Source organism: Daktulosphaira vitifoliae, unplaced genomic scaffold, assembly GCF_025091365.1.
Source record: "Daktulosphaira vitifoliae isolate Bord-2020 unplaced genomic scaffold, ASM2509136v1 Scaffold_2, whole genome shotgun sequence".
NCBI lineage: Eukaryota > Metazoa > Arthropoda > Insecta > Hemiptera > Phylloxeridae > Daktulosphaira > Daktulosphaira vitifoliae.
The window spans coordinates 29,799,451-29,822,466 of NW_026099573.1; the positions used below are offsets into that span (position 1 = coordinate 29,799,451).

At 26.0% G+C, this 23,016-nt stretch overlaps 3 protein-coding genes across 3 annotated transcripts; 1 reads left to right on the forward strand and 2 right to left on the reverse strand.

Moving 5' to 3' along the window:
• The first annotated feature begins 1,744 nt into the window (after window positions 1-1,744).
• LOC126897255 (protein SSXT-like) lies at window positions 1,745-8,698 on the forward strand. The gene is made up of 5 exons (XM_050670742.1): window positions 1,745-2,034; window positions 3,563-3,639; window positions 6,307-6,388; window positions 6,451-6,766; window positions 7,397-8,698. The coding sequence occupies exons 1-5, from the start codon at window positions 1,969-1,971 to the stop codon at window positions 8,221-8,223; spliced, it is 1,368 nt and encodes a 455-aa protein (XP_050526699.1). The 5' UTR covers window positions 1,745-1,968; the 3' UTR covers window positions 8,224-8,698.
• A 3,129-nt stretch (window positions 8,699-11,827) lies between these two features.
• Window positions 11,828-15,807, reverse strand: LOC126898104 (kelch-like protein 10). The gene is made up of 8 exons (XM_050672052.1): window positions 15,801-15,807; window positions 15,502-15,697; window positions 14,758-15,009; window positions 14,400-14,679; window positions 13,946-14,349; window positions 13,702-13,871; window positions 12,216-12,579; window positions 11,828-12,125 (listed from the first exon to the last, which is right to left on the reverse strand). The coding sequence occupies exons 1-8, from the start codon at window positions 15,805-15,807 to the stop codon at window positions 11,828-11,830; spliced, it is 1,971 nt and encodes a 656-aa protein (XP_050528009.1).
• A 91-nt stretch (window positions 15,808-15,898) lies between these two features.
• LOC126898105 (adenylate kinase 9-like) lies at window positions 15,899-23,016 on the reverse strand. Its single transcript, XM_050672053.1, has 5 exons — window positions 21,927-23,016; window positions 19,454-20,300; window positions 18,453-19,387; window positions 16,415-18,317; window positions 15,899-15,902 (listed from the first exon to the last, which is right to left on the reverse strand). Exons 1-5 carry the CDS (start codon window positions 23,014-23,016, stop codon window positions 15,899-15,901), a joined length of 4,779 nt encoding a protein of 1,592 aa, XP_050528010.1.

Below are 23,016 nucleotides of genomic sequence, written 5' to 3' on the forward strand. Positions count from 1 at the left end.
AAAATGTATATCTATCAAAAGGTTTGTTATTATTGTAATGTTAAAATATAAAAATAAAGACATATTGTAAAAGGAGTAAATATGGTAGAGCACGAGTGAATTACTACATATAATTAATTATAAACTATATCATCAGAATCATGGTTTGAGGGTTTAAAAAAATAATGTTATTAAAATAATTTATGATTATTTAATTGGTATGATGAATTGTAAGAATATGGTTTCATGTATGTTAAGTAACCCTGAGTAGCATGTGCGTTAATACAGCTCTGCTCTGGGGACTTCTTCCTCGAGTGGTACTAGCAACGACATAAACGACTTGCTCCAGGAGTGTGTAACTTGAATAACGCCGGCAGCAGTATGGTTGTCTCGCTCGGAATATATATAACACAAATAGCATCAGGAGCAGCTAGAACGCCTCGCTTCTAGGACTTTTAAAATATGTGTATTCTTAAAATACGAGAAATTAATTACTTTTATATTTATATTAATTATTTTGACTACTCATATAAGCTTAATTTAAAAACAATTAATACACTTCTAGTAATTAAAATCTATGACAGGAGATAAAAAAATTACTCATCTTTTTGTTGTCTCTATTTAAGCTCTTAAGATAAATTGCAGTTGAGAAGAAATAATTTGAACACTGATATAAGAATTACAGATGTCACCAGGTATACAACAGTTGAGATTATTTCATTACTATGTACCTTACTGTTCTACGTTATTCAACTCTATTCAGTAACCACTGCACTACTGTGTAAATGTACTAAAAAAGTGGGCACTGCAACCTCAGTCTATGTACTTCATATAGTTGATAATCACTATCTCTTATTTTATGGCTGAATACCATACTACCTTTTAAGACTGTTTTATTATTATAATTTTTTTTCACAGTAATCATGACTTAGATAAAAAATTATATTAAAACTATAGAGCATTTTTTATATCAGATTGGTACATAATACAATTTCTATGGCATTGTACTTTTCTTATAATTTACAACCAATTATTTTAAAGTAATTTGATGGATATTACAATAATAATTGAGAATATTCTTAATTTTTTTTTACTATGGATACATTAAATACAGCACAAAAAATTTAAAAAATATCAACAAGAATTTAAATATTTTATGAAATTATTTTATAGAGTTAAGAATTAAACAATTGTTTACTTTGGTGTAGGTAAATTCATATTAAATAAAAAAATGTTATTACCCTAAATTTCTATTCAAGGTGATACTTTTGGACTAGTATATAATGTTATAACTTTATAAATTTCTAAAAACGTATCTTAATTAAAAAAAAATCTTTATAACTGTTAATTAACTACCTTATTAACATCTAACTAGATGTACTAAGTGTTAAATATTTAGGTTTCACTAATAACAATTCGATTTTATCACTTTCAAAAGTTAAGGCTATTTATCTAGATTAAAAAAGATTAATTAAAGTATTTTCTATTTAAAATTTAATTTTGTTTATTGGATATTTAAATCCAGTAGGGATTTAAAAACTATTAAACGATATAATGGTTTTACAATTGTGATTGAGAAATTTCTCATAGATCGCAATAAAATATATTAACGTTTATTCAAAATTTGTTTGATCGATTATTATCGTCTTAATTATTTATCAAAAAAAAAATTATGATAAGATCTATGATGGCGCTCTCACTTAGTTAAGTTGATATACGTTCTGGTTAGCCGGCGTTGTGGTACGCGTCGTTCACGTGAATATAATATTTGTTGTCAATGGGGTTCTATTATTTTTTATACTCTCTTGTTTACAACTAATGCGTAACGTTCAATTACTCGAAGAACAACAAATTAATTGAACTAAATACATTTTAAAGTATTTACTATATATATCAGAAGGGATCAAAATTCACGTATTAAGAAGATTTGATACAAACTAATTATTTGTTTGTCATTTAAACGGTCCACGAACGTTCAATACATTTACAATGGCGTCCACTGCGACTGCTTTCAACCAAAATCGCCGAATGCCACCTACATTACAAATTCAAAAGGTAGTTACGTTATAAAAATTATTACAATTTATAAATTAAAATTATTTACAAGCTAAGAGATAGCCTCCCACATTTTCATCAGTTAACATAGGATAATATGTGGTTTTATGTAAAAATGTGATAATAAATCTATATTACAAATAACGAATAATTGACCATATCAAAACGTAAGTTAAATTCAATGTAAATGTTGCGTTCTTTAAGGAGAATTTTGAATTTAATATTTTGAGTGACAAATGCAAAAATTTACACTCATTATTTATTTATACTTTTTAATAAATAATAAGTATATTTAATTTAAAAATATGAATTTATATAAAATATGAAATAACGTAGATTTTTTACAAAATGTCAAATTTTCACATCTATCTTAAATGTGTTTTTAAATGATGAAAAAAAAAATGAGATACTTGATTTTGCCAAGTAACATCTCTATTTATATCATTTTTTTTTAGATTTTGTAAATTATTTTTATCAATCTTGTTAAAAAAAAAAAAAACAGTGAATAAGGCCATTAAGTGTTTAATATTTTTTTATTGGTTCTATTTAAGTTTTGGTATTTCTTCATCAGGTTACTTTAAAATAGAAACATTAATGTAAAGTATTAAAAAATATACAACTAGAAGAATCTTAGTTAACAAATTAGCTTCTCAAAAAATTATACATGTTATATACATGTATATAGTGTTTTTAAGGGTAGGGAGAAAATAAAATTAGCATCTTTAAAAATTTTATTTGAATAAATAGGCCTATAGGCTTCGCAGAATAAAAATTATAAATTTAATAAATAAAAACTAAACCTACATGTCATTATTCTTTAAAAACAGTGCTCTTAATCAGGGTATTCATAATATAATTTAATAAAAATAATATTTAGTTTTTCAATTAAAAAAATTTTATAATACACAACAATTAAGAAAATTGACCTAGTAAAAAGTCAGGGGAGGGTAACTAGTGATAAAATCTCTTTGAAATTAATTTATTACAAATCAAAATAAATAGTAAATATTGAAAAATTCTTAAGTAAAAAAAAATATACCAAATTAATAAAATTTATTTTCAGTGTTTCACTTAAGTGAACTACATAAGTTGCAATCAATAAATGAAAATCACATGTAGATTTGAAAAAAACGTGACATAGATTTTTATATGGCTTGGGGTGTTTGGTTATTTTCAAAAATTAAACCGAAATTTTTTCTTGTGATTTGGTTTAAAAATTGAACTAGTAAAATCAAATATCATATTGAATTTGTTGAATGGTGTTATAAAGATTTTTCGTCTGAAAATTATAAATGATGTTCAGTTAAGCTTGATCCCAATGATCAGAGTTGGTAACATCTACTATTTAATTTACTACATTAAAACTGTAAGACAATTTAAATTATTAACCACTGGAATTTACTACCTTCAACTGATACAAAAGTTTGTCTTTAAAATATATTTACTTTCATGTAAGAGTTTTGATTGTTATTTTTTTCCTGGGTACATTTTTATTTATACTTAATTGCAAATAAACTTATATTTATAGATACTTGATGAAAATGCACAACTAATTCAAACTATTCAAGATTTCCAAAGTAAAGGAAAAGCACAAGAATGTGTACAGTAAGTTTTTTCAAAATTGACAATTTTTTTAATATCATTATATTGACAAGACTATATAGTATAGTATAGACAATATGGTTAGTTACAACCTTGGACTTGCTACTCTGACTCTGTAGATGATCACTGTAATAAGTATGTAACATAAGCATAAAACTGAAGACAGGTATATATATATCGTCGCCATCATGCCAAAAGTGTTTTTTTATAGTTTTGAGAATAACTAGTTTAAATGTTTAACATCGGTTAAAAAATTCAAAACTTAACAAAAATTAACAAACTTGATATCAATAAAACCAAAATAATAATATGCTTACCAATATGGTACAAAATTTTACTAGTTAGTTATTATTTAAGTTAATTAAATGTAATTTACCAACTTAACTTTAGAGTAAAAAGTGACCATGTGACAATGTTTCACTTGAACCCTTATAATTAACCATGTAAAATGTATTTATACTCTTATAATATATTATATTATGATTAATTTAGTCATTACATATTTTCCTAAAACAATCGAGTTAATATATTATTGAAATTTTTAACATAACAAACTTTATTTTTACCATCACAATTAAAATAAATACAATATTAAACTTTTTTTTTGACATAAAAAACATCTTTTAAATTAAAAAACTTATAAACATTAAAATAAAACATAATATTTTTTATACCTTTACTTTAAATACTTTAAAATAAACAACGTTAAAATAACAAACATAAACAAAATATTTTAGTAATTATCATAACTCTAATCAATTAGAAGAACGTTGTGTATCAAAAAACTTAATTAATAATAATATTATAATATTAATGAGCAATTTTTAGAATTTTAAATAAAAAGTTTAAATTACTTTTATAATATTTATTACAAACTTTATAAAAATTATAACTTATAAGTTCTTTATATAACTACAGTATCTTATTTTATTTTAATCAGTCTTAAAATAAATATTAATCAGACTCAGAAATTATCACTGTATCCTTTTGTTTTGAACATGTCTGAATACTTTGATACTACTTATGGAATTCTACAGAAATGGCTTCAGTCTTACTAAGTTTCATGAGATCTTCTTTTTCAATATTGAAATTGGTCTTGGCTTGTCATATAATTGTTTAAGGTTATCAGGATATTTTGTTGGTTTACCTCTTCCACTTACGTGTATACTTTTAAACTCTTTATCTGAATAGTTATATTTAAACTGTATAACACCAGGCTCAGTTTTCTCATATTTTAAAACCTTAATTTTTAACCAATTCACTTTAATACCTTGTGTATTAGTTGTATGGTTTTTATTATTAAACTTGCTAAACTTTTCAAGTCAAGAAAATCAGTATACTTCAATTCTTGAACTATGTAGCTAGATCATTTTTTATTATACCTATATAGTCATGCATAGTATACTCAGGAATATTTTTCTTTGCTGTCTCAATTGTGCTATACATACTGTCCACTCTCCATAAAATTATGTGTTATATCATCAATTTTTGAATGTGTGACAATGTATAAGAATAAAGCTGCTATATATTGATTCCTACTTTGACCACTGCAAGTATCAGAAAATAGGAAAATATTTGTTATATTTACTGGGAGCTATTTGATCCATTTAAGTAAAGCTGTACTAATTTCTGAACTTCCTTTTTGCCCGTTTACTTCATTCCATAAAAAAATTATTGCAGTTTGAAACTTTTTCTTTGTCAAACTTTTTAACTGTAAACGATTCATCCCGTCTTCAAGTATAATTTTTATACGCCATTAATATTTGTTGTTTATGTCGTTTTGTCTGATTTCTTAAATTTTTCACATAGAAGACATTGATCTTTTTTTGGCTTATAAAAAATCAAATTATATTGCTCACAAAATATTTTTCGATACACGGTACAACAAACAAAATAATTATAATCTAATTTTTTTTTTTTTTACAATTTTGTATATAGAGCTCCTATAATTTAGATATAGACAGTGTAGAATCTAAGTATTTACGTTTAGAAGTTGCTCTGCAATTGTGAGATTCCATTGTAGGGAGTTTTTCAATGTTAGATTTTATTTTAGATATGGCCATATGGTCACGTGGAAAAAAATATTTTTATAGTTTTACAAAAAGTGATCAACTTGACACTTGGACAAAAAAGTTGTTATTTCTACTCGCAAAAAAAAAAAAAAAATGACCAATTAACATAGTCAGTTTTTACTTGTTCAATTTATGCTAAAAGTCAAGTTAGTCAAAATGATGTACCTAAGAGGTTCCTAATCTATTCATATCACTTGGACACTTTTTCCACACATTTATAGGGATGAAAAATTGAATTTAAACATGTTTTTGCACTTGATCACTTTTGTCATGATGACGACAATATATTTGTGATAATTCAAAGTATTATTTTCCATGAAAGCTTTAAAATATTTATAGAACAAACATAAATTGTAAGATAGTCTCATAGGTAAATAAAATATCAAAAAATGTGGTCTTGTTTATGATTTGATCTACAATAAAATGTTTTTATTTAAAGTTATTGTAATCTTGTTTCGACTCTACTAGATTTCTATTGTATTATTATATGTATTATATTGAAAATTTCTGGACAATAAATTTATCTTTCAGTTTTATTTATTATTTACTTTATTTAAATTTTTTAAAAATTGATATTAATGAAGTCATTATATTCTAGGTTTCAGCAAATTTTACATCGTAATTTAGTATACTTGGCTTCTGTAGCAGATTCAAATCAAAATATTCAGTCTTTGTTACCTGTTAGTATTATTATTATTATTACTATTTAATTAGTAGTTTATTTTAATTCATTATATTATAGCCTCCAAATGTAAATCAACAACAAAATATGCAAGTTCAAGGACAACCGCACATGCAACAACAACATCATCAACAGCAACAACAGTTACAGCATCAACAACAACAACAGCAGCAGCAACAACAACAACAACAACAACAACAACAACAACAGCAACCTCAATCATCAATGATGAGTGGGCAAGATAGCCAAAACTCTCAAGTAATGCAACAGCCACCTCAACCTGGTCCACCTCAGCCAACTATGAATCAAGTGTTTGCTCAAGGACAAGGTGGACCGCCTAGTGGTTATCGACCACAACAACCTATTGCCCCTATGAGTATGTATTTTATTTAAAAGACAATGAAAGTTTTACTAAATTTTCTATTATATCATTGTTTTACGTTAAGAACATTTACAAAGAAAATTAATCTATTATTTTTGTTCTCATTAAATTAATTTCAAATTTCAAATAAACAAAAATTCAAGCTCTCAGAATTGGCTGTAAATTTCTACAGCCTAACTAGAAAAATAAAATATTTTTTATTTGTATTGGTAGTTTTAATTAATGATAATATATTTTAAATAGTTAATTATAATTTAAAATAAGTGCTTAATTATTAATGAAACCTATATAAGTTTGATTTTATGTATATTCTTGTTCTATGTTTATTACTTATCCGAGTTTTTAATTCACTAAAATTAAATTTTAATAATAAATAAGCTTATAAGTAGTTAAATCAGTTTAACTATACAAAATAATTTTTTTTTCAGAGTAATTTACTTTTAGTGTGTCTAAGAGGTTATGTTTTTATAATTATAAATTATTATGTATTATATCTTATAGTTAATAATTTGTTTGCAAATAGAATTTTTTATTATTGTTTAATTCTATGTAGTTCTCTGCTTTTATTAATTATTAAATCTATGTAAACTTTTAATAATAATATACATATAATTTATTTTTAAGGGCCTCCTACACCTACTCAACAATATAGACCAACACCTCAGTATCAAGGACAACAAGGATATCAAAATTTTGCATCTACTCAAGGAAATACAATTGGTTCTAGTCAAACAGGTGGACCTGGAGTTGCTAATGTATACAGCCAAGCACCTCCTAACCAGCCTTATCCTGGGCAAGGATATGGTCACCAGCAACCAGTACCTAGTTCTAATTATCCTAATCAAAATTATGGAAGTGGTCCACCCACTCAACAATATCAGCAAAATGCTCCTTATGTAAATCAGCAACCTGGAAATTATCCTCAAAATGCTGTTGCTCCTCAACCACAAAATTTTCCACCCAACTACCCACCAGCTGGTTATAGTCAACAGCCTGTTAGTTCTAGTAGTGGATATGGGTCTGTATCTAATCAACCATCATCATATTCTGGTTATGGAAATGCACCTCAAAATACATATGCACCTTCACAAACTACACAATCTGCTCCATCAGCCTCAACACAAACTTATCCACCTCCTAATCAAGCAGTACCTAATACAGTAACTGGACAGCAGCCTGCTCCAACTCCCCAACCAAATTATCCTCCTCCACAACAACAAAATGCTCAGCCATATCCAGCACCAAATAGCGGTCCCAATCAACAACCTGTACCTCCTCAGAATTATCCACCTCAGCAGGGATACAATCAACCTCCTCCGCAAGGATATCCACAAGGTTATCCAGCACCTGGTCAACCTGGTGGGTATCAACAATATCCTCAAAGACCTTTAGCTCCCCCATCAAATCAACCTCAGTATCCTGGTTATTCATATCAGCCATCACCTGTTTAACTTTAATATTTGTAGCCAATATAAAATTACAATTATTTTTCTTAATATTTAACTTATTGTGTAGAATTATCTATACTGTAATTTGCAATGAGTTAAAATTATTATTTTATAGTATTTTTAGATGTATATAACAATTATTCATTTAGGAACTTAATTTATTTACACTTAAGTATTAAAACATTTTAATGCTGTTTAATTTGTGATGGTATCTAATAGCTTTTAATTTTCTACAAATGAAATTGAACATAGCAATGATATTTTATTAATTATGTTAAGTTATTCATTAAGATTTTACATTATTTAAGCTGATTGTTTTTGAACTACCTGTATTGTTGTAACTATCCATAAAAATCTAAAATTTATCTTGTTTTATATATTTATAATATTCTTTACTTATTGTAAAAAATTTTTTTCTCATTAAAATTATTAATGTAAATTTATTGTATGTTTTGAATAAAATGGTCATGATTTTTAACACGCTTATATTAGTTTCACCTGTATGTAAGTATGTTTCTAATTCTCCACGCGCCACGTATTATTATTGTCGCGTATCCCGTCGTCTATGGCCTTGAGACTAGACTGTCGTAACGCATTCACCTTACGCTGGCAACACTATTCCTGTATAAATTTATTTTTGGTTATCGTACCCGTACACACATGTGTGTCATCGATATTATAAATATAACAAATTTTTATTTTTTATTAATTATATAAACATTTAAAGATTCAAATTTTTTTGAATTAACATATATGTATTATAATATGTAAGGGATTACAAATACAAGTAGCTAATTGGATTTTCATGACGATATTCACAGGCAAGGCCGTATTTGAGGGGGTTCCCCGGGCCTGGTACCCCCGCCACTAAATTTTTTTCAACATATTCCAAGTTACAAGGTTATCTATTTTTGATAATAATGATTATATTAAAATTGCATTTACTAAATTGTATAAACCATTTAATTATACCATATTATATGTATAACATGGTAAATTTAATAAAAGAAAAAATTAAAAGTCGACTCATTCACTGAGTGTAAAGGCACATATTTTGATTATTTAATTAAATTCATCAAAAAATAATTACTTTTATTTTAGCCATCATTTTAACCAAATGATAAAATCTAAATATAGTAAAGACTATAATTATGATACGAATTTTGGACTCCCCCCTTATTTTTAACTCTTTAGTTCGATATGCTTTAAAAGCTTGTTTTTCAGTTTTTTTAAACTATATTTATTAAGATATATACTGAATCACCTATTGTTATCTTTTTCGTTCACTTTTAATTACTAAGTGGGTTTGGTTGTCCTAGTTATTTTAATATTTGTGAAATGACATAAAATGCTCGAATATTACCTGCATTTATTATGTAGTGCTCATAGATATTTTAAAAGTATGTATATAAGTAATTAATTAATGACTGATTTTAAGTAGTAAATTTGTAGTAGCATTTTAGTGCAATTATGAATTTTCATGTAGATATTTTATAAAATTTAAAATTGAAATATAGAAGGTTATTCTTCTTTTAACGCTAGCTACTCAATTTCTCAATTTTTTCAAACAATTTTTATTTTGGAATTTTTGGTAGTTAATTATGTATCTTTATCTGTTATAAAATATTTTTTATGTTCACCCCTAATATCTTATAGATGTATTAACTTTATTTTTTAAATGGTAATATGTATTAAATTATCTTACAAAATAAAAAAGTGATAGGTTGATAATAATTTTTACACCAATATTTTCGAAGATAATAACATTTTAAAATATAGTCTGTAGGTGGTGAAGCGCAGATGCTGCTTTTTTAACACGCTTATATTAGTTTCACCTGTATGTATGTATGTAACTCTCCAAACGCCACGCGTTATCGCATATTCCGTCGTCTAGACTAGATTGTCATAACGCATTCACCCCACCCCACGCCTCGCTCACCACTCGACGACAACACTATTCCTGTATAAATTTATTTTTGGTTATCGTACCCGTACACACGTGCGTGTCATCAATATTATATATAATAACCCTGTATATATAAACAAATTTTTATTTTGACTGACCATTATCATCCGCGTGCATACGGCTTATTACGTGCATTACGTATACAGAATGTTCAGTAAGTCAGGAAACGGGTTTCTATTGTTCTCATTGTTACAAACAATGAGAACAATAGAAACCCGTTTCCTGACTTACTGAACACTCTGTATATTCCTACCGCCGTTTATACCTCAGGTATAACGTTAGTCCGACCCGCCCGCCCACAAAACACGACTGTACCTAATGCATGATACGTTTACGTACTTAAGTCGCTTTACATGTATATATATATATATATATTCTAATTACTATTAAAACTAATATATTAATACTCTTTATTCTTATTTAGAGATATAGAACTCATTCATTCCGATTACAAAGGATGAATCTGGTATCGTCATTTTTCGTCACTACCTCCATGTTTCGGGAGTGGGTAATTTACGCACCTGCTGCTTTCCTTGGATGTAGTAGCCGTTTCTCAGACACCCTCCCCGGAATCGAACCCTGATTTCCCGTTACCCGTTACAACCATGATATTGATAGCAACTACTATCATAACGTAAAACTAAAAAGTGAAAAATAAATATAGTTTAAAAAAACTAAAAAAACACGCTTTTAAAGCACATCGAACTAAAAAGTTAAAAATAATTTTTAAAATAAGTTTAAAATAATTATGAACAAAAAATACTAGTATTATTGTGATAAAAGCGTGGGTGCTTTGTGCCATATTTTTCGTATATTGAGCGCCCGATGCTTTTATCACAATAATACTAGTATTTTTTGTTCATAATTATTTTAAACTTATTTTAAAAATTATTTTTAACTTTTTAGTTCGATGTGCTTTAAAAGCGTGTTTTTTTAGTTTTTTTAAACTATATTTTCATTATTTGTCATTTCTTAAACGTATTAGATGTCGTTTCTAGTTACAAAAATGTGAATATATTCTGATGCATTGGTCAATTTAAGAAAAAGTTGTGTTACATTAATATATGAGACCTTAAATAGATAGCTAATTATATTAGCTTGAATTTATAACCTTACTATTTTTAACTTTAAATATGCTACTTTATGTAATTGATTCTAGTCATGAATTATTCAAATTAATAAAAAATAGTACAGGCATACTGAAAATAATTATATATTTATGATGTTGAAAATGTATAGGTCATAATTAAAAATCAATTATTGATTTAGCTATAAAAATAATTTTGCACTAAATTAAATTAGGGAGATTTTTTATTACTTTTCTTTTGTTAATCGTCGTAAGTAAAATTATTAAGTGATACAAAACGAACAAAAACTAAAAGGCTACTTTTTTTTCATAGTGTCAGAATTTTGTATATAAGACTGTGCAATTCCTAAATTTGGTCCCGATTATAGTCCCAGTGGTTTTTTACTCAAAAGTTATCATATTAAAACGTGAATGATTAGAGAAATCTGAGTTAATCATGACTAATTAATTATAACTTAATAATGTACGAATGTTTATGTTATTCAGTGAATCATCATTTCATTGTTTTGTTAATTTTGATTTTTATATTAAATTTACATTCTTAATTGATCTTATCAGTCGATAACGTTAGTATTAACGTCATCGTATGTTTCAATGTTAGAATTAACTACTTGAACAGCTTGGTCAAGTACTATGACATTGTTGTTTTCTTCAGCCACATCCACTTCATTACTCGTGTCGTCGTTAGCAACGTTTATATTATTTTGTCTGCTGTTCCTTTCAATGCTTCTTCGGCCTTCCTCCGACAATCTGTCTCTATCTGGCGGTAAGTAATCTTTGATGTTATCCAAATTTTTTAAAACGCATGTGGACAACGCAGATCTAAAAATGTGCATATTTCTAGCCTCGAACCTGTGACATTGATTTTACTTTTCATCAAAAAACATTTATTATTCACATTGTGTGCTCTTATATAAATTAAATATTAATAATAATTTTTACCATTCATCAGTCCGGTCATTGTAGCACTCAACATGAGCAATGGTCGTCACTCCATTAAAACCACCCACAACAAATATCATGTCGTCAAGAACTTCGACAGCAAAGTTACTTCGTGGATTACTCATATTCACCACAGGAGACCATGTATTGGTCCGGGGATTGAACTTCTCTCCACTATTCATTCGTGATATTCCGTTAAAACCTCCTATGACATACAAAAAACCGTGATATGCTATGCAAGATACTCCACTACGTCTTGAACGCATTGGAGGAATTAACGTCCATTCGTTAGTTGCTGGATTATATGTTTCAGCTGAATTCATACACTCTTGTCCATTAAATCCTCCGGTTATGTATAGTTTACCTGTTATAAAATATTAAAGAATTTTTTTTATAAAAGTGACTAGGTAGAAAAAATAAATACTTCTAATTTTATAAAAAAACAGTATGACCTACACTCATCTTTATTTCACATATATTATATTTATTATCCAATTAAATCATAATATCAGCACCCACAATATTACGATATCTAATGCAAATGGTTGCAGTATTGTTCCGATGGCCCTGCATAAAAAGATAAAACAGGAAAAAACCTAAACTTACGAATAATTTAGTGTTTATACGCAACGTGGCCAAATTTTTGATTATTTTTTAATTTTTTTAAATGAAAAATATCTTATTTTTGTCAATCTATGCTAGATTGAAAAATAGTACAAATATAACCCATTATTGCAAAAAGTACTTTATATATAAGTATTTTGGTTTTTTATACACTAAATAACCAGTTTGATATTATACTCAAGAAATTTAATGATTTCAATCTTAAAATTTTTCTTAACAACTAATTAATATTTTTATTTATGTTTGAAATATTTTAGATAGAAATAAAAATGTTCAAACGTTTAACTTTTTTTTTTCATTTTCTAAATTTGTTTTGGAGATGAAAAACTTAAAAAACCCAACTTTTTGTTTTTCCGTTATATATTTATAAGTTAATTATGACAGTAATAGAATATTAAAAATGTTTTTTTGAAGCTTAACAAATTTTATCAAATGATATATTTTTCATTTGTTCACTCAATCTTGAATTTTTGTCAGCATGAATTTTAAAAAGTTATAAAATTGTTTTGCGATTTTTTAGGTTCAAACAATAGGTAGTGTTTTTTTTTTATTGCTATTTTATAATAAACTTAAAAAATGGTCATATAAATCTAATTAAAAAACTTTTTATAAATTTTCGACTTTAATACATTATTTTGAAAAATGGATAAAAAAGAGCTTGGGTTGCTTAACTTTTCGTGAGTGGCATTTTAACTAAAAACAGGAATCTAAGGCATTAGATAATATAAAGCCATAATTTAGATATAATTATGCTCTAATGATAAGCAGTGTTTCACTGCTTATCCTAGTTGCATCAATATATTTTGTAATTAAATTGTACTTTGTTTTTGAAAAATAATAAGTTTTTCAGTTATTTATTAACCATTCATAATTGTAGCACACGCGTCACTTCTTTGATATGCCATTGGTGCTATCATTGACCATTGATTTCTTTGTAAATCAAATTTTTCAGCGGAATTTTGTCTATGATGTCCATCATATCCTCCCATTGCATAAATGTAGCCATCTAGTAGTGCAACACTGACGTAACATCTAATTTATTATTTATTTATATGTCATTTAATATCTTATTTCAATTATTTAATATAAATACAGTATTTTTTCACCTTCTACAGTTCATTGGCGCAACTTCCTCCCAAGATTTTGTAAGTGTGTTAAATTTTCTACACGAGTTAAAATAATCTAGTCCATCGAATCCACCAATAACATAAATAAATTTGTCAATAACAATTGTGCCGTGATAAGCTCTGGGCCCAAAAGGATCTTCTTCGTATACTCTGGTCCATCGGTCTGACTTAGTATCATATGTTTCTATAAAGCCAGTGGGGCTACCCCCACTCCAACCACCTATTGCAAACATTACTTCGTATGGGTACCTAGGACGAGCCAACATAGGTGCTATAGAGTTGGTAGTGTTTGATGTTAATTGAAGGTCGTATAGAAATTTTAGTGTTTCAATTATGTATGGTTTACAATCAGCTCTTCCTTTCACATAACAGTTGTCTTTCACCTAAATATTATAAGATACTATAAATTGTTTAAATAACGGATTTTTCTTACGTTTTCAAGAAAATACTGAGAATCCATTAGCCCAAAACGAACTTTGGATAACAAGTATACAATGTCGTCTTTTCTTTTATCGGGATCTTTATCGACCCATTTCACTATATTATCCCAAACTCGCTCCTCGTATTTAACATTTAGTTCACTGTCCTCAATTATTCTACCAAATTCTTCATAAGTTAGATGGAGTAGTTGGTCACTTTTTTCTGCTATATTCATGAATTCTCTTATGATGTATCGATAAGCAACATTTTTTAGTGACGTAAAGTAAAAATAGCTAAATGGAAATCATGTTTAACCAAAAATGAAAAATAATGGTGCTATAAATAAATAATAGTAACGATTAAAAATATACTCTGCAAATTGTAACAATGTTACACAATTATCTGGAGATAGAATGTCAGTAAAGAATTCGTGGCAAAGTTGCACTAAACCTTCGATTCCCAAGTAATCAGCTGTCCTCATAATATCAGTGGCATTGTGACAGGTAATATCGACTTGTCTTAAATAAATATATTGAAGTATTGATTCCATAGCATAACTGTCAACTAATTTAAGATTTATCTGTGTAAAATCACCTTCATGTAAAGTTGTAGTGAAAAGAACTCTACAAATAAAAATATAATGATACTATATAGTGCCTAACCTGTTTTTTAATATTTTTAACTATAATCGAATATTAATTGAGTTTACTACAATATTTTAAATATCTCATAAGTTTTAATCATATTTAATATTAATAAATTGGATAGTTGAATCATAACACTATATCATTAAACAATTTTACGAATAAAAGTTCTTTGTAAAATAACTACAAAATTGATTTTTGGGTTAAGAAATCTTATCTTTATGAAGGACAGCATAGGCTTTTATTGTATTAAAAAGTTATAAAAAATAATATGTAAAATACAATTTTAGGAATTTTTATTTAAAAACAAAAAGGTAATAATTTCAAAAAATATGATTTTTGAAGGTTAATTTATTTATCATTAATCAAAAATTCATTAGTTACTAATTAATGAATTTTTAGTTCAATTTATATATCAATGACCGTCACTGAAATTACGTTTAGGTTATATATTTTAACTTTATTTTTTACCGGAAATAATCACTAGACCCGCTAAGAACTGAGCGATGAACCGGAAACATATCACCACTGTCAAGAATCAATGAAGCATCACAGAGTTTGACGTTTAATCTCAGCTCATTAAATCCCATTAATGTATGCATTGATACTTGTCTAGTTAACCTACGTCTATACGATTCTTCGTTATTATTAAATTTATCTTGTATTTCTAAATAAATTATGTTTGATTGATGTAAAACAGTAATCTTTAATACAATATTAAAAATAAATAATTTAAAATACATAATTAAGAAAAACTGAATAATACCTACCGGGCATAACGCTGTGCGTAAAATTTAGTAATTAAAAAATTAAGATTAATAAAATATTTTATGTTAAAATGATACTACTAAGTAGTATTTTAAAATTGTTACCTTTAAAAGTAATCTTAAGAAATGTACAAGTAAAAAAAATATTTGTTTATCGTCAAAGTATGTTTAATTTAAACTTTTCAGCCAATGAAACAATTAAAAATATATGTGTTTTTTAAATTTATTATATTAGCTTTAGGTAAAAATTAAATTTAATAAAACTAAATCATCCCTAATGTATAATTCTTATTTAAATATCTTTACGAAATTTGTATAACTTTTTTCTGTTTATAACGTACATATATTTATAAAAAACAATGAAGAATGCATTGTATTATTTCTTTTGTGTGTTATTAAAAATTTAACTTTATTGAATATAAAATATAGATAGTATAATATTTTATATAATAACTAAAAAAAATACTTAAAGTACCTAATTTTATAACAAATATATCACTAATAAATTTTTTGAAATACATTTATGTATACATAAAAATGTATTTTTAGTATTTAAAAAGACTTAAGATATTTAGTTAAAAAAAGTTACTGTAAAAATCAAAAAAGAAAATTGTCACGTCAATAGTTTTAATTTGAATACTTGCATTTTGAAGCGTTGAACACTTTCCATGTAAAGGTTAAATAATTTTTTATAATAGCTAGCTATTTCATCATCTTGTACCCATGTTCCCATGCATAATCCTAAAAAAACCATGGCTGATGTTGTTTCAGATAATCCTGGATAAAGAGGTTTCATAGCTATCAACTTTTTCAATGCTAAACTACTTGGGCCAGCAATAGTTTGTTCTAGATATCCTAGTAAAGGTAATTGGCTCACTGAAAGTTGTGCATGACATGATTCCCATATTTTTGGTTCACAAACATGCATTTTGTATTGACTGTATAAGAATGGTCTTTCCATAAATTTTGTTTTACATTTTAGAGAACATAATGCAAACGAATATTTGGAATATGTAACCAAAAAATTTGATTTTCCTTGTTTGTATATTGGGTCCCATAAACATGATAATGCACATACTACGCAATATTTTAAAAAATTTTCTGAGTTTGCAAAAATGTTATTCATTAATTTATTTAAATTAGTCTCAATGGGCAATAGCACTGGTTCATGAGGCGTTTTTTCTATAAATCTTTTTGGATCCTTTATAAACTTCTGTGTGTGCTTAGAACATGTCCAGTAGAAGTACATTTCGTATTGTATTAAATTTGATTTTAAGGCTAAGGAACTTTGTGGTCTAGTTAAACGATTTTCTTTTACTTTGCAAACTGGACAAATGTCTAGAAACAAGCTCATTTTTTCCGTACGTTCACGTTTTGTTATTGGAACATCCGTCAAACTACATGCTTTGTTATTATGTATATTTTTATGATATTCGCGTAAAGATTTCACACATTTCATAGTTTCATTTTCTAACTGAGATAAATCTCTTAGACTTGTAGTGTTTCCAAAATTGTCCTCTAACCAGAAGCTTCCAACAAATATATTGTTCCATTTATCATGTTTCGTTTTTGAAGATAATCTCAATAAATTATCATCATATTTCATATTGTGTTTACATTGTTCGTATGATTTAATTATATTGAATATTTTATGAAAAATAATCCCTGATTTATTAAAAAGTTCAAATTGTGTTTTTGTAATTGGATAGCCATCAATTATATATCCTTGAACTTTTGCCCGAGTACTTTGCATCGCATATTTAATAATTTCTACTAGAACAGAATCTGGCAATGTATCCCCTTGACTTAATATTTTCAATGTTAATCTAGCATTCTTTATCAAACTAGTCATTTTTAAATAGGCTTTTATGGCTTTTTCAACACAAATTAATTGAAACCCAAACTTTTCGCATAATTTTTTAGCGTAAAAGGATTTTCCACTTTTGGGAGGTCCAACAATAGCCATTCTGATTGATATATTTGGGGGCTGAAAAAATGGTTGAAGAATATATTTTAACGGATGTGTAATGAACTTAGTACGATTGGATACGTTGTGAATATAATATACATACTTTCTATGAATTATTGGATATATAGTGTCGTTTAAATCATTTACCAAATAATTTTGTATAAAATCATTATTTTCATACGATTGAATTGGACACCAGTAACCAAATTTACTTAGAAACACTTCACCGCTAGATAACATTTGTTCTGCTGTTTTAAATTCTACCTCAAAAACATTTTCAAAAATGTTTTCATTTTTTATTAAAATGTTTTTTAGAATTGATAGCACTTCTGCATAATATTTAGAGTCTGATAGTGTTATCCAAGGAATATTAAATTCTTCAGCAAAGTATTTCATATTCAAAATTTCTTTATTTTCAGATTCTAAATAACGTTGAATCATATTGTCAGAAGGTGTTGGAAATTGATCAATAAATCCTTTCTTTAAGAGATACATTGGATTAGGTAGTTGAGAGTCTACTATATTTTCAATTTTATCTAAAGTACTGAAGTCTTTTAATTTTATGAGGTCACATTCTTTTAACTCGTTCTTTATTATAATTTTCTTTTGATTTAACGTTAAACTATTTAATTTTGCTAAAAAAGTTGATATATTTATTATCTTATTATTTTCTTTAGGGTTATTACAATCATATAACATAATATTTGGATCTTTTATTGCATCTAATACTATTGCTTTAATCATTCGGTTAACACGCATTTTTAATGCATCATTATTTCTTATTTTGTCTATTTCTTTTAACTTATTTTTGAAAAATTCAGATCGGGTTTTTAAGTAATTCTGTCTAGTTATAGTATCTTTTTCAATTATTTTTTCTAATATACTAGCTTGATAACTTAACCAATTATTAGTTACTATCTCTTTTGCTTTATTATGAATTTCTTGTGGATTGCTTGTAATATGTATTATAATATCAGGTGATATATTGTTTTCTTTTAAATACATTAGTTCTGTTGACTTTCTTGGATAGTTTATATAGCATAAATTATCTTCTATTTGATGGAATAATGAATTCATTTTTAGCCAATCTTTATCGGTTAAGTGTGAATTTTCCATATCAATGTATTTTCGGATTTTTGTAATATTGTTTTTAAAATAAAAGTTGTCATCTATAAGATAATCATCCATAAATTTTTTTAATGTTGGTTCTTCAAAAATCTGACCAAGCATTGGCATATTTTTAGGTATAATTTGTTGAATCATTGAAAAAAATTCAACAACTGTAAAGTTTAATTTTGTTTTTAATTCATTTGTTAATTTGTTTATGCTTTGGCCAAATGAATGAAGTATAGAAATTTTAGGTTTTGGATAATATATTATAGGATTAATATATGATGAATATTTTTGGGGATTTGAAATAAAAGTTTTATACGAATCTTCGGAACACATAAAATAAAATTTATTTTTATAAATTGCTCTGTATTTGTTTGATCCTAGTATAAGTTTATTTTCTGTGAGCTTTACCGGACAGTAAATAGAGGTGTCTCCATTATGTATAGAAACTTTTGGAGTTGATTTTGATGATAAAAAAGGCACTTCTATAGCTTGATTTGAATTAAATCTAAAAAATTGATTATGTTTTTATGTTATTTTATAAAAAAAATTTGGTAACTTAAAATATGATTACTTTTTTATATGATACAACGTATCTTCAATCAAGTTTTTAAATTTGTCCAAGTCAGTACCTTTTGATTTAGTATTTATAACAGAAAAATCAAAGAAGTTTTTACACTTATTAGATACTTCATTTTTAAATATTAGCCATTGTTTGTTATAACTTTCGATGTATTGATTTATTCTTTCTATTATTTCAGGAATAATAGTCTCCAGTAGTTGTTCGTGGCTTATAAAATTCACATCTTCGTTAATTTCTTCATCTACTTCTGAGTTGATTATTTCATAAAATTCTTCCATTAAAAGTTTATCTTCGCTATAAATCATATTTGAATTATTTTCAATTTGACTTAAAAATTGGGAATACGGTTTTTGATTCGCCTTTGCATCAAATCTTGAACCTTTTTTTACATTTTCAAATGATTCCCAAATTACTAGCTCAATATTTTCACTTAATAAAATATTGCTTAGAAATAATTTATGCAAGGGATCTGCATCCTGAATGTATACTAATTGAATAGGACACAGATCTACTTCTTTTAATTTTCTTAAAAATAAATAATCCATTGGTGCATTTATCATAACCCAATTTAAATATTGCTCTCTCCTTTTCTGTATATCTTGAAGTATTATGTTTACTATGTCAAACTGTGCAATGCAATTTTTCTTGTAGTAAATTTTTCTGAAGTCTTTGTAATTTTCAATTGATATCCCACGAAAATAATTTAAAAGTATCTCGGGCTTGTTATAAGCTTCGATACATGAATCGAAATTTTCAATAAATTTTATTCCATTCTTTTTAAAGAAAAGTCTTAGTTGTAATATATCATAATTATTAAAGTTTTCTTCAGCCTCTTGGTCTGAAAAAATAACAGTAAAAAATAAATAAGTTTTGAGTAAATATAATTTATTGGTAAAATGAATTATTAGGTAAAATTTAGTTTCCACGAAAAATAGTTCTATTTACAAGATTTGTGAATATGCAGATTAAATTAATTTACATAAAATATTAATAATGTTGAGCATTTTAAAATGTTTGTATCATACGATCATGGTGGGATCGTACTACTAATGGTTTTTTTTAATTTATTCTTAGATCATTTTCAATTATTTAAGCATGCTTAATATGTATGTCTATAAAACAAAGTAGCAACAGTTACTACTTTTTTTAATTTATAAATTAAGAAATATATGTTGTTAAACAAACTAAATAAATCTAATTAAAGTAATAAGAAAAATTAAATGGTTAATAATAAATCAATCTAATTGTATAATTAATTAGGTAAGTATTATGACGATTCTAAAAATTAGATATTTTTAATTTTCCTACAAAAACTTACAAATATTAAATACTTATAAAAATAAGTTGTGTAAAATTTGAGACTGATGTGATAAGATTAACACAAGCCTCAAGTTCCTCGAAGTTTAGAAAAATCGTTAATTTAGGAAAAGAAAATCTGAAATATATTATTCGTATATATATTTCGTATTTTGTTAAATTTAACTTACAGTTATGGTTATTCCAATGACAAAAAAAAAACGTAATTAGGATTTAAAAAATATATTCTTCATATAGTTTGAACAATAAAAAGGCAACATATTTAATTCTTAGATTAAAAAATATATAATAAAATAAAAATATTTTTATTGAAATTTAAATTCAAAATGTTTTGAAAGGTCTAACAACTTGTACACTAAATTAAAATTTTAACCTATATCAAATTAAAAGTTTTTTAAAGTACTTTATAAAAAAATATATCTCAACGATATTTTATCTAAGTGTTATTTGACCTTATTTGCTAAAAATCGTACATTTCCTGTCGTCACTTTTTTCATTTTACTGTAACTTTTTAAAAAAAATACATTGATATAATGAAAAATTTGAGATACAATAAAATTTATTTTGATAAGTTTTTTTGTGAAAGCTTAATGAAAATCCTAAGTAAGGATTAGGTTTGAAATCATATTAAAAATTGTTATAAGTAAATGTTATTTTTTAGAAGAAGGAAAAGACTAATTTTAACCATATATTTGTTGAAATTAAATGAGTTATGATAACAATAAATCAATATTCAAAATACAACTGTTTTTGATAAGTAGAAATGAATATCGAGATAATTTAACTTCTATCAAATATTGAATCTTAGTTATTTCAGTAGTTAAGTATGATAATTTTTGTTTCCTAGTAAATTCTATTATTTCCAAAAGCTGACGTGTCAATTTTTCAAGAAAACAAAAATAAATATCAAATTTTAATGACGTCTTATACAAAATGATATTTTTGATGTACAAAAAAAAAAATACTATACTAATATAAACAGTAAATGCATATAATTTTTTGTAGACAACAGATAATACCCTTTTTTACATTACTATCTGTTATCCCAATATCAAATTTTTGTAACATATCAGTTTTTGGATACATGACACAGAATTGAAAATGAAACTTTCCGAATTATTTTTTAAATTGCTACTAATATTATTACCATATTCAAAGTTATATTCATCTTCTATTTCTTCGTATACATTCAAGTTTACTTCTCTATAATAATTTTGTTTATTGAATTTTACACCAAAGTATAGATGCATCCATCTTCCTATAGCTTTTTGTATGTTTTTGACTTTATTTCTTTGTTCAATTTTTGATTTCACATGTTCCTTTGTAATTGTTTTAATTGCATCAACAATAGTAGCAATAAAGATTTTTTGTGAATTTTGTTCATATGTTTGTTTTATTGAATTAATGTTTATTAACTTAAACTTGAAAAATTCACATGTAGCTTTAGCTAAAGGATCCACTAAAATTGATGGCCCATAAAAAATAGCTTTTACAGGAATGTTTGGTCTTGGGATTTCCAAAAATTGGCGCGGAAATTTATAAAATAAATTCATTTCATAAATTCCTACAAAAAAGTATAATTTTCCTAAAAATTCAATGGTATAATGATCGCTACCATTTACTAAATTTCCGTTATACAAACTCACTGGACACAGTTTACCATAATCAGAAATTTTACGTAAATATTGGTCACTTGAATTTTTATTTGATTCGTTAATTGAATTTAAACTATCTGATAAAAGTGTTCCTGTTCCAAATAAAACTGATTCGGCATTGTTATCATCAATGATGTCAATTTCATATCGATCTGTTATTGATATACTTCTACAAATTGGAATATTATCATTTTGAATCATTTTTGGATGAACTATCCTATGAAGTGGAAGTGTTCGTAATTTAATTTCAACAGTTTTAAATATATCTTGAACAGGTTGCCGCCCATCTAATGTGATAACGTATTGTGGGTCAAAACGTTTAATTGTTTCTTCTACAGCGTTTAAAGTAAATTTTTCATAATTATAAGTGTCAATAAACTTTTTATTTGGAAATGAGTTATTAAACATATCATTTTTTTCTATATTAAGATGTATATTGTGATGTGAAAATTCATTTTCCTTAAAAAGTTTTCGTTTAATTGTTTTTTTTTCTATTTTTAAATAGTAATTGTCAATATCGTCGTTATTTATACTTAGATAAATTAATATGTTTGGTGGATTAATAGAAAATATAGTGTCCAT

What these genes read in the sequence shown, in the direction of transcription:
- LOC126897255 (XM_050670742.1), top strand. Translation starts at nt 1,969, where the DNA reads ATGGCGTCCACTGCGACTGCTTTCAACCAAAATCGCCGAATGCCACCT. An exon ending in CTACATTACAAATTCAAAAG is followed by an intron (nt 2,035 to 3,562) that starts GTAGTTACGTTA and finishes TTATATTTATAG; the next exon opens with ATACTTGATGAAAATGCACA. An exon ending in AAAGCACAAGAATGTGTACA is followed by an intron (nt 3,640 to 6,306) that starts GTAAGTTTTTTC and finishes ATTATATTCTAG; the next exon opens with GTTTCAGCAAATTTTACATC.
- LOC126898104 (XM_050672052.1), bottom strand. An exon ending in ACATTGTTACAATTTGCAGA is followed by an intron (nt 14,680 to 14,757) that starts GTATATTTTTAA and finishes ATTTCCATTTAG; the next exon opens with CTATTTTTACTTTACGTCAC. An exon ending in CTCAGTATTTTCTTGAAAAC is followed by an intron (nt 14,350 to 14,399) that starts GTAAGAAAAATC and finishes TATAATATTTAG; the next exon opens with GTGAAAGACAACTGTTATGT.
- LOC126898105 (XM_050672053.1), bottom strand. Translation starts at nt 23,016, where the DNA reads ATGGACACTATATTTTCTATTAATCCACCAAACATATTAATTTATCTA. An exon ending in ACGTTGTATCATATAAAAAA is followed by an intron (nt 19,388 to 19,453) that starts GTAATCATATTT and finishes TCAATTTTTTAG; the next exon opens with ATTTAATTCAAATCAAGCTA. An exon ending in AAATATTATGTTATATGATT is followed by an intron (nt 18,318 to 18,452) that starts GTAATAACCCTA and finishes TAAAATTAAAAG; the next exon opens with ACTTCAGTACTTTAGATAAA.